Source organism: Gobio gobio (assembly GCF_949357685.1).
Source record: "Gobio gobio genome assembly, chromosome: 19".
Lineage (NCBI taxonomy): Eukaryota > Metazoa > Chordata > Actinopteri > Cypriniformes > Gobionidae > Gobio > Gobio gobio.
In genome coordinates this window covers 24,796,552-24,808,734 of record NC_137112.1, presented here as the reverse complement: position 1 = coordinate 24,808,734, position 12,183 = coordinate 24,796,552, and the positions used below count along the sequence as shown (strand labels likewise).

Genomic DNA, 12,183 nt, shown 5'->3' with positions numbered 1-12,183 from the left:
CATGAACAGACCAACATTTTGCTAAGCTACAGTGAATAGCAGATCTTTTAACAGTAGCCCAATTGTTTCAGCAAGACAAGCCATTTGCATTTAGTATTAACTCAATCACACAGGTGAAAACACTAAAAGAAAAAAGATAGAATTAATAAAGAAGAGAAATCATTTTAAATGGACAACAAATAACCAAAAATGGCATTCAATTCCCACAAAACTTTACTGACAACATCAAGTGTGGAAGAATTTTATAGATCAAGATTTGTGCCATATATTCACTCTTGCATAACCTTAAATTGCATAACCACTTTTTTTTCTGCTTTTAACTGACAATGGGCGTTAAACTGGCACAAACCACTTCCAAACACACCCTACCTCCTCTCCCATCGACAAAGTGCAGGAGCCGCCCTGGCTCTCCATCTCTATAAGAGGCCAGAGCCGGGCTCAAAGGTGCCATCCTCATCAGGACAGTCTAACGGTTTTCTTCAGTGTCCTCTCTGGGTTCATCTCATCTCCATATCCATCCACCATGTCGTGCTCTCTCCGTACTTCATCCTGCCACGGTCCCAAGACCATGACCGCAAAATCCATAGTTACTCCGATTAGCTGTGGTACAAAGAATATTTGTACACCAAAAGCCTACAGTGTGTATGGCTGTGGTTTTGGAGGAAGCACTCGCATCGCTTCCTCCTGTTATCGGCGTGGTGGTTACTACCCTGATCTGCACTGCAAAATTGGTGGAGGACATGGACGTTATGGCAGCCTGAACAGTAGAGGATTTGGAATCATGGTTGGGAACTGTGACTTCAACCAGCTGAATGAGAAGACCACCATGCAGAGCCTGAATGATCGTCTGGCATCCTACCTTGATAAGGTGCGCTCCCTGGAGGCTGCCAATGCCACTCTGGAGAGGCAGATCCGCGAGTACTGTGAGAAGAAGGGGCCGATCTGCCAGAGAGACTACAGCGCCTACTGGAACACCATTGAATGCCTGAAGGAAAAGGTATACATTTATACTTTCATAAAGGATGAAATGATGGAAAACTTGTAACATTTGTAAGAATGCTCTACATGAATATATGTTTATATCAATATTCTGCATTGATAGATTGGAACTGCTACCATCAACAATGCCAACCTCCTGCTGCAGATGGACAACTCTAAACTGGCTGCTGATGACTTCAGGATAAAGTGAGTTTGCTTTAGCATCTTAAGAGATCATACAGGCCATATTTAAAACATGATTGGTAAATGTATTTCCCATCCTGCCACTCCACAAATCAGATATAAGCATGAGTTAGCAGTGCGGCAGGGTGTGGAAGCTGACATTGCCAACCTGCGTCGCTTGCTGGACCAGATGACCTTGGCAAAGGCCGACCTGGAGATCCAGATCGAGACTCTGCAGGAAGATCTAGCATGTTTGAAGAAGAACTACCAGGAGGTTAGTTTGCCTGTAGCAGATTAGCTAAGGTCTTGAAAATGTGGGCCATGAGCAATGTAAAGTGTGCTTAGAAAGGACTTGCAATGGAAATTCCTTCATTAAATGAAAATTCAGAAGCCACGTGTAAATGAGTTAGTCAAGACCTGATGCATAAGCCATGTGTGGTTACAGGATGTGGAAGCACTACTGTGTCAGTTGACAAACACAAAGGTGTGTGTGGAAGTGGATGCTGCTCCTCAGCAAGACCTGAACAAGGTTTTGGACGAAATCCGTTGTCATTACGAGGCCATCATAGACAAACACACCAGAGAACAGGAGTGTTGGTTCAAAGAGAAGGTGAGACTTCAGCCTTTGTCTCTTTAATTATTCTAGAGGTAAATACTGGAAACAGTAAACAGTACAGTATGACAGCATGCATTACAAATGATTATACAGTTCTCATGTTGTGTGCGTGCGTGGTGTTTCTTACTCTCTTTAAGACAGCACAACTGTGCAAAGAAGTGGCCAGCCACACGGAGTGTCTAGAAAGCTCTTGGTCACAGATCTCAGATTTGCGGCGTACCTTGCAGTGTCTGGAGATCGAGCTACAGTCTCAGATCAGCATGGTGAGAAAATCATCGGTTTATTTGAATGCACATTAGCTAAACTAGGCTGAAATATAATTGTTTTGAGTGATTTGTGCTTTAAAGCTGGAATACAAATTACTGTTGAAATCTGAACAGATTTGAAAGCACTATAGGTATCATAAACTTAAATGGTTAATGAGGAAAAACTGGGTATCATACACTAAACCACTGAGGATCACACACTAACAGACATTTGTTTAGGTATATTTTGTCTTTTTATGGCCCCCAAGTGAACTGACTTGAGACTTTGGTGAGGTATACAGGAGGAGGAATTATCTAATCCTTTTTTTCTTTCTGCCTTTTCTCATCACCCACATGCACAGAGAGGAGCACTGGAGTGCTCACTGTTGGAAACAGAGGCTATGTACAGCGATATGCTAGCAGGCTTCCAGAAACGTATCAACTCATATGAGGCAGAGCTTTGTCAGGTGCGCTCTAGCATTGAGCAGCAGGGCAGAGACTATGATGTGCTGCTGGACATCAAGAGTCGTCTGGAGCAGGAGATCGCCACTTACAGGTGCCTCCTGGAAAATCAGGGCATTCAGTAAGTTCATCTTTTTATTTCAAACAACTGAACAAAACAAGGTTGGGAAAATGGGTGATGCATGTTGTTGTTTTTTCTTTTCTGAAATGACTTCACTAATGAACTAATCTTTTTCCCCTCTTATAGCACCCAAGGACAGGGTAATTAAAATCTCCTTATATATTGTGGTTTGGGTCAGCTTCAAATTGTATGTTATTTGTTAATATCTCTTTTTCTCTCCCTTTCAGGTGAGGTGTTTGTGTGCACAACGCCAGTCGAAAGAGTAGTCAGATGCAAACAAGTCATATGAACAACAGCAAATGTAAAAAAAAGTTGTAATGCAACTGTATTAAACATTCTGTATCGAAATTCACCATTAAAGACCAGTTGAGAAGCAGTTTTCTTTCCTGTCTTGATGTATTTCCTGTTAAAACATTTGCATCGGCAAAAAGTCATGTTTAAAAGTCCATTAAACTCTCATTTTATTTTAAAAGACCTTTTACAACTATTGATATTGGGAGACATTATGCATAACCTTTAAAATGTATATTTTAGTTTCTGTTTCTATATTTAGATTATTCACTCAATGGAATGTATAAATCAATAATAAAACACCACCTTGAGATTATGGTAGATGAATTAGATTAATTATAGTTCCTATTTCATAGTAGGTTATAGTAACATTGTGTAGGGTTTTTCACTGTATTGATGCACTTTATTTATAAAAAATATTATTATTTTATTTATGATTATATTATTTGTCACTACAGGAAAAAACACTGTTATTTCATGCATCTGTCAGTTTTGAGATTTTGGGCTTTTCATAAAGTGTTTTTCGACCTGTGGAAAGACAATGTGCAAAATACACCTTTTCTTTTAAAGAACTTTATCTATTAGAGTCTGTAGATTTAAATTACAGTACATATCTTTAAAGGCCTTTTTCTCAAAATGATTTTTTTCTTCTATACTCTAAATTTCCACTTCAGTAGCACATACACCAAACTTTAGTTTTATTCCTATATTCTGAAGGTTTTTTTATCAGAGGGGTTTGTTCATAATTGTTCATATACCTAATTATATACATTTTATTCCTAAAACAAATTGTGAAAAAAAAATTCTGGCTGTTGACTATTTTCTGATTTATGGAGTGATAAAAAGAGATATCCAAAATCCCCTCTGTAAAAACCTTTGACTCAAATATGTAATTTTTTTTAACAAGAATGCACATTTAAACATAACATTTCAGAAAACTTGTAATATAAAAAATGCTTGCGATTCTTAGACTAATAAATCATCTGAGAGAGTATGGTGACAGTTAATTGTTTACCCTATTTGTCTTGCTGTAATTAATTATGTAGGCTAATTCATTAGGCTATTAATAATATTTGCATGCTTAAATGAGAGAAAAGATTTACAAGTGTGTAAGAACAGAAACGTTTAAATATGTAGTTTTACATTTATTTGTATTTATTTTCAAAAGACCGAGTCTCGCTGTATCGCTCAGGCTGCACTGCAGTGTCTATTCACAGGTGCGATCCCACTACTGATCGGCACGGGGACTTTGACCTGCTCCGTCTCCGACCTGGGCCGGTTCACCCCTCCTTAGACGACCTGGTGGTCCCGGGCTCCCCCGGGAGCACCATATCGATACCGAGCTTAGCGTGGACACCTGATCGACATAGTCCACTGCAGCCCAGAACCCCTGAGCTCAAGCGATCCGCCAGCCTCAGCCTCCCAGTAGCTTGGACTACAGGCGCGCGCCACTGCACCCGGCGAGAGCTGCGAGAATCAGCGCTGCTATTGAATCTAGTTCGTTCACAGCGCCCTCTAGTGTATGAAAGCAGAATACTAGGGTACGATTAGGCAGGGTGGACCAAAGCATTTTGCGATCTCTTTGCTAACAATATTGTTAAAGGTCAGTGGTACATTTTCTTCAAAAACACAGTTTTTCCCTTCAAATTTATGCTTATACACAAAATCAAACAATTAGCTGTTTAACCACATGTAGGTCATACACATATAGCCCGAGTTTTCCATCTAAGTAGTCTATTTTTTCCTAATCTATTGTAGTTAGGCTAATGTTAATGGTTATTATTTTAAATCAAATTATCTTAGTTTAATTAATGAATAATATGCTATATCTTTAGACTTTCAACTGGTTTGATCATTCAATGTTAGGCTACGGGCTATATTTTGTCAAATCTAAATTACATGTGTGATAGGCCTACATATAAAAAAATAAATTTTAAAAAACTTTTTAAAATACTTTTCTACTCTTTTTATGTCAGAAGGTACAACCAAATAGTTGTACACTGTAGTCGCACCACCTGACATGGAAAGTGTACCAACAAATTAGCAGCTTTTACCAGTATTTGAGAGAGATCTACAAAACTTTTCATAACACAAGGATCAGTTGGGCTCTTCTAGATGATGCATTATAATGTTTACTGTAGTTACCTTAATTGTCAATTCATAATAAAAGAGCTTTGTTTGCAGTTGTGCCTCCCTGACATTTGAGAATATACAAATGGCTGGACAAAAGTTTTTTCAATGATCTCATTTGCTTTAAAACAACTGATATTTATACAATGTGTTCATGTGAAATGTTTCAAACCTAAAAAGATGCCATATTATTATTTTCGTTTTTAATTGTTTTTTATTTATGATACTCCATTTAAATGTGTTCGGAAAGTTGCACCAATTTTGGGGGTTCAAGATAACAAAACATGAAATGTATTATTATAGGCTACTAAAAAATTAACTCTAAATAAATAGGTTTTCTAGAATAAATTGATATATTTCGTGAATTTATCTAATTATTTTAAAAGGAAATAATGCACTTGGACACAAAAATATGCACGTCATGTCATTGACTCAGACTGGACTGGATCACTTAATATGGCCAATAAAGGGTTTTTTTCTTCTACTTTTTTTTGTTTTCATTTGTTGTTGCCACGGTTTATGACAAATACCCACAGAACAAACAAAAGACCGAGTCTATGGGATGATCTTAGACTCAAAGCGATTAATGAATGTACACACAATTATCCATGTACTAGATAAATGTTATGAATGTATCTTACTAGCCACAAACAAATGCCATTCGATTTGAATCTGTGGAATTCGGGTTTGAATGATTGTGCAGCGATTTGTACATGTTTGCGAATAAAAATGTTCTGTTCTGCATTCACAAATCATAAATTGCTCATTCAAAAAGTAATCTGTGCATTTGTGAATCAGGTGACACGCATGCATTTATTGACGTCTTGTTCGAGTGGATCGCGTTTGGTTCATTTGGATTTTGAGACTTCATTTTCGCAGTTTACAGCATTTCAAGACCCGCACACACACAAACTACCAACGAACAAGCCCAGTGCTATTCATTAATGTGTAAACGATTTTAAAAATTTGCAAATGTGCGTTTCTACACTGAAACAAATGCTTTTCAACTGGTGTCTGTAGAATTAAGATTTTCATTAACGTGAAGCATTTTGTACCAATAAAGTCATTTTTGTGAGTATAACTGTTCTATTTTGTAGTAAAGTGTCATAATTTCCACGTGCAATAAGTAATCCGTGCATTTGTGGATCAGGTGACGCGCATGCATTCATTGACTCGTTTGTGAGTCGATCCTATTTGATTCATTTGGATTTTGAGACTTTCATTTCGCCGGTTTGGCCTTGCACGATCCACACACAGAGAGATGTGTAAGAAAACCAGCTGCCACTAGATGGCAGTATCTGCCAAAACAGACACCGGCACCGTGAGCGTTATTCTGCCTTATAAGACGCTTTGTGTCCTCCTTCTAAAGACGAGAAAAACGCTTAACAGTAGGCTAGCAAAGGTATTAATAACGCATACTTTGTATAAGCAAGCAGATTAAATCAGGTTATGAACACAACATTGTTCATCACAACATTTTTCTCCCATAGAAAACCATTATAAAATGCTTAATTTGCAATAGGCCTATAGCTGTGACAGAGGAGGCGTGGTTTAGCGAGGTCTGCACGGAGAGAGAGCCGGGAGAGTCGCGATGAGTAACGCCCGTTTCACACATACTCCGTTTGCAGTGCGTATGCGGTGCGTATTTTTTTCGTACCCATGTTAACGGATTACAGCTTTCACACTGCGCGCGGATGCTGTCCGTCAGTCCGTTCCAGGTGCGTTGCGTCTGCAGCAGTCCGGCGATCGTTTCCGTACCGAGTCTATTTTTTGCTGTGCTGCACTGCGTAATTAAAGTGACAGCACAATGTTCGCTTTAAAATAAACATGTACTGACACGAAAATCTAGTAATTTTACCACAGATGTATGTCATTTAAAATATACTCTGTTTCAAAGTCAACACATGGCTTTTTTTTTTCTCGGGTAAAGCAAGGAAACGACACCTTACCTGGCATTTAGGTTAAAAAAAATTGAAATAATGAAGAGCACGTACGTTCCTGGAGGTGGAAAAACAAAAAGGTCTTTATGACCTGCTTTTAAAAGGGTTTAAAAACGAAAGAGAAGACGAGAGTCGGCTGTTTCTATTGTAAGTTTCTAATTTAAAATGTTTATAGGCTATACGTTATATTTCAATGTTTTGCCACTTGTGTGAGCTAAAGTAGGCTATAGGCTATATAAAGTTATATAGGCTATATAAATATAAAGTAATGAATTGAATAAAACGTTGTTTAAATGTACTACGTTAAAACGTGACATCTATGAAAGTGTAAACAAAGAGAATTGCAATTCTGACAAGCCATGTTCAGTAACAACTTTTGGATTTGAAATGAAAATAATAATGAATAAATGCTGTGTTTGTGGTACAACCGCGGATCAGTTGCGCGCTGCAAATGCAGCATATATGAAAGCACAACAGCGCGTGCTGCTCCTGCACCGCATACGCAACGCAACACGCACCGCATACGCACTGCAGACGGAGTATGTGTGAAACGGGCGTAAGTAGGTCAAGTTCAAATACTGAACACCTGTGTTTGATTACAGTGATTGGCATGGAGAGACAGTATAAAACCTGAGGGAAATCATCAATGGAGGAGAGAGAGACTGACTGGGAACTTGTGCGGACACTGGGAGGCAGGGAGGCTCCCAGTGGGAGCTGGAAAGCTGAGAGGAAACAAGTTATAGTTCTGAGTTATTAGAGCGCTGTGAGCGCAACGTTTACTTTGTGTTGGACAAAGACAGTTCTGAATAAAAGCACTAGTTCCAGTTACGCTTACCCTTAATTGTCTTCATCCTCCTTGCTATTTGAACTTTGTTACAATAGCATGTTCAATAAAGTGTATAGCCTACTCAGTTTTAATACCGTCTTAATGCAAGAAGCCACATTAAGCGTTTTCTTTTATAATAGGCTTTATGGGAGAAAACGCTTACTATGATAAGAGCCTATGAATGCGACGCGCAAAATCACGTGCAGGGCATTTCGTCCCCTGTTAAAAAGAAAACGCTTTTCTTTTTTTACTTAATGCAAGACAGTGACATTAAATATGAACTCAAAACGCGCAAAGTTTCACATTGTTTCCTCGGGAATATTCCAAAACGCATTATGAAGACCGTGCAAGACCAAACTCTTATTAATAAAGCATAGGCAAGCATGTGCAAAAAGGCAGCTCTATAATTAAGTTAAGCATTTTTCTGCACGCTTAACGTGCATGGCTTAACCAGTGGTATTAAAAGAACAAATTCTGTACTTCACTAATAGGCTAAAGAATAGGCTATAGCCTATATGTAGGCTACATAAAAACAGACGAGTCCAGAATAAAATTTTAGGCCTACTTAAGCCTTTTCCTAGAAACCCGTTGTAAAGAAAGCACTTAACCTGGCTTAATGTAGTAAGACATTAAAATACCAAACTCCGTATAGGCCTGCATACATTATTAATTTAGCAGATAAAAAGAAGCCTAGAATATGAGCGCAACTGGGGAGTTTCACGTTAAGCGTTTCTTCTTAACGGGCTCTAAGAAATCCCCAGAACGCGTTGTGTTATACTCTAGGCTCTTGCCTGTAGCCTATGCTAAGCGGTTTCCTACTGTAGAGCCTATAAAAAAAACGCTTAACGTGGCTTAATGCAGTAAGATGGTGATGATAAAACTATACACCTAATTGAACATCCACTCGCTATATTGCATGTTAAGCATTGTATAATGGTTTTCTATTGGAGAATAATGTTGTGATGAACAAATGTTGTTGATAACCTGATTTAATCTGCTTGCCTATACAAAGTAGCCTAGACTATGATTTTAATGTTAGCCTGTTAAGCGTTTTCTTTACAACGAGGAAACATTCGCGTTTTGAGTTCATATTTTTCTGCTTGTCTGTAGCCTACAAAATATGTTTTATAAATAAAGTGTGTAGTGAATTTGGTGTTTTAATATCACTTCCTTAAGTCACTTTAAGCATAATATGGGTGAGAACTTTTTTACAGTCTATGGTGAGAACGCTTGATTCCGGTGCCGGTGTCTGTTTTGGCAGATACTGCCATCTAGTGGCAGCTGGTTTTCTTACACATCTCTCTGTGTGTGGATCGTGCAAGGCCAAACCGGCGAAATGAAAGTCTCAAAATCCAAATGAATCAAATAGGATCGACTCACAAACGAGTCAATGAATGCATGCGCGTCACCTGATCCACAAATGCACGGATTACTTATTGCACGTGGAAATTATGACACTTTACTACAAAATAGAACAGTTATACTCACAAAAATGACTTTATTGGTACAAAATGCTTCACGTTAATGAAAATCTTAATTCTACAGACACCAGTTGAAAAGCATTTGTTTCAGTGTAGAAACGCACATTTGCAAATTTTTAAAATCGTTTACACATTAATGAATAGCACTGGGCTTGTTCGTTGGTAGTTTGTGTGTGTGCGGCAGAGGTGGACAGTAACGAAGTACATTTACTTGAGTACTATACTTAAGTACACTTTTTGAGTATCTGTACTTTACTGAAGTATTATTTTTTAGGGATACTTTTACTTTAACTTCACTACATTTGAAAGACAAATATCGTACTTTTTACTCCACTACATTTCTATCAGGGTCCTCAAAATCGAAAGTCGTTTCTGTAGCAGCTTTAGAAGTTAGTGGCTGGTTTTTTTCTTCTTTAAAAGTTTTTTTTTGTTGTTTTTTGGCAGACAGCCTATCAGTAATCACTCTTGTATAGGGTCATGTGAAGTTTCCCAAAAAAAATTTAACACTGATCAGTTTACAGCAAAATGGAAGAAGACGGTTCCTTGGCACAGTGTGTGTACCCTTGGCCATACTTAAAAAGTATGTTTCAGTTTTCTCAAAAGATTAAAGATTAGTTTAGTTGGCATACACTTTGATGCATGTCTCATAAAATGTTCAAAAATGTAAATGTCTGGGAGAAAGAGAAGAGTAAACAGTTGGGAGAATATCAGATGCGTATCAGTGAATAGGGTCCATGCATTCAGCCTTAAAGTGATAGCAGCTTTGTAAAGAGCTTTGTAACTTTTATACAAGAAATTGAAAATTTCAATACTTGTATAAAAGTTACAATGCTCTATAAAAAATGTAAAGAAATGAGTTCAAGGTGGTCGTATGCTAGCATGTCGGATGGAGCATCACTGACTGGCTTAAACCACCTTGGTGGCATAATGTGCATTTATACAACAATGCAACAATAATAGATTAATGCATTGACATAAAAAAGGAAATTTACTTTTGATACTTAAGTATTTTTAAAAACAAATACTTCTGTACTTTTACTTAAGTAAAAATCTGTTTTTAGAACTTTCACTTGTAACGGAGTAATATTTGACTAGTAGTACTTTTACTCTTACTCAAGTAATAGAGTTGTGTACTTTGTCCACCTCTGGTGTGCGGGTCTTGAAATGCTGTAAACTGCGAAAATGAAGTCTCAAAATCCAAATGAACCAAACGCGATCCACTCGAACAAGACGTCAATAAATGCACGCGTGTCACCTGATTCACAAATGCACAGATTACTTTTTGAATGAGCAATTTATGATTTATGAATGCAGAACAGAACATTTTTATTCGCAAACATGTACAAATCGCTGCACAATCATTCAAACCCGAATTCCACACTGTAAACCCTAATGTTGTCTTTACTTAAACAATCAAGTAATCTTGACTAAATATTTCTAGTTTAGTCAAGAAACTCATAAATGTAAGTTAGTATAACTTGTTAACCTACAAAATACATAAACTTAAGATTTCAAGTTTAATTAACTCAAAATCATAATTAATTAAAATAGCTCACTCTGTTCTTGCTTTGATGTGATTGGCCATGCAAGGAGTTCTGCCTGGCAATAACTAAACTAATGCACTGATTGGAGGATATTTAAAAAAGGCAGTCCTTTTCGCCTCGTCTGTTGCTTGCTGCTGATTCAAATCAAGATGGAGACCTTTTCATCGTGTGCAATCTTACATTTGGTAAGTAAAAATATTTAGATATAAAGTTATTTTTTGTTTGATTTTTAATGGCAAGAAGAAGTCAATATTGTTTGGTTAAATCGTACGTGTTTTTGAGGTGGGGCAATTTTTGTATAGACTTATCACTTATTTCCTCCACTTCCTCTCACCATAATTGTGATTAGTGTTCCCTTTAGTTGGACACTTGGAACTTCATTCATATTATAGTAATTAACTTCCTATTAATACAGCAATGCAACACGAAATCATAGATGTATGATTTCAAAAGAAGGGAAGTAATATATACATTTACATATATATATATATATATATATATATATATATAATATTTGTCCATTAATGACATATAGCATAACTATATTTCATGTCAGAAAATGATCTTTTAACATTATTTTTTCTAATATTTATGGTAAACCTTTTAATTGAGTTGATATAATCCCTCTATATTTGTCACAATATCATTTGACCATGCTTGAGTGTGTCAAACACAGAGTTCAACAATCAGCATGCAAAACACAACAATGGTAACAAGGATTTTTTTTAAAAAAAATTAATTTGTTTTATTATTATTAATACGACCTTTACTATTTTACTTGTTGTCATTATTGGGGTTATACTGACAAAAGAACAATAGTAAAATAAAGCCAAAAATAGTCAAACGAAGCAATTAATTTATTCATGCCACAATGCACTCTGGGAGTACACTTCCTCAGATCCCAGATAGAATTAAGTTGACTAAACTTAACCGGTTTAAGTAAGAACAACTTAACACCAAGTTAAGTGGACTGAATTGTTTAAGTACATTTTATAAACACCAAGTTTGGTGAACTTAACAATTTAAGTACAGTCAACATGAGCACCAAGTTGAGTGAACTTAAATATACACGTTTTGGGAGACTCCATTACTCAAATAAATTGAGGCAACGAGTTTACTCAAATCAAATGAGTTCAATCAACTTATTAGGGTTTTCAGTGCACAGATTCAAATCGAATGGCATTTGTTTGTGGCTAGTAAGATACATTCATAACATTTATCTAGTACATGGATAATTGTGTGTATATTCATTAATCGTTTTGAGTCTAAGATCATACCATACGAGTCTCGCTGTATTGCTCAGGCTGCACTGCAGTGTCTATTCACAGGTGCGATCCCACTACTGATCGGCACGGGGACTTTGACC

The 12,183-nt window shown here is 37.0% G+C and overlaps 1 protein-coding gene across 1 annotated transcript in view; it reads left to right on the top strand.

Annotated features, from left to right (window-relative positions):
* Nucleotides 1–523: 523 nt before the first annotated feature.
* LOC307143620 (uncharacterized protein) overlaps nt 524–12,183 on the top strand; it is a gene marked incomplete at both ends in the record, with an annotated part of 29,766 nt that continues 18,106 nt past the window's right edge. The window contains 8 exons of the mRNA XM_079845347.1: nt 524–997; nt 1,103–1,185; nt 1,279–1,435; nt 1,607–1,771; nt 1,915–2,040; nt 2,385–2,605; nt 2,732–2,745; nt 2,833–2,867. Of these exons, the coding sequence (XP_079701473.1) occupies nt 524–997; nt 1,103–1,185; nt 1,279–1,435; nt 1,607–1,771; nt 1,915–2,040; nt 2,385–2,605; nt 2,732–2,745; nt 2,833–2,867 (1,275 nt within the window). The remainder of the gene's footprint in view (nt 998–1,102; nt 1,186–1,278; nt 1,436–1,606; nt 1,772–1,914; nt 2,041–2,384; nt 2,606–2,731; nt 2,746–2,832; nt 2,868–12,183) is intronic.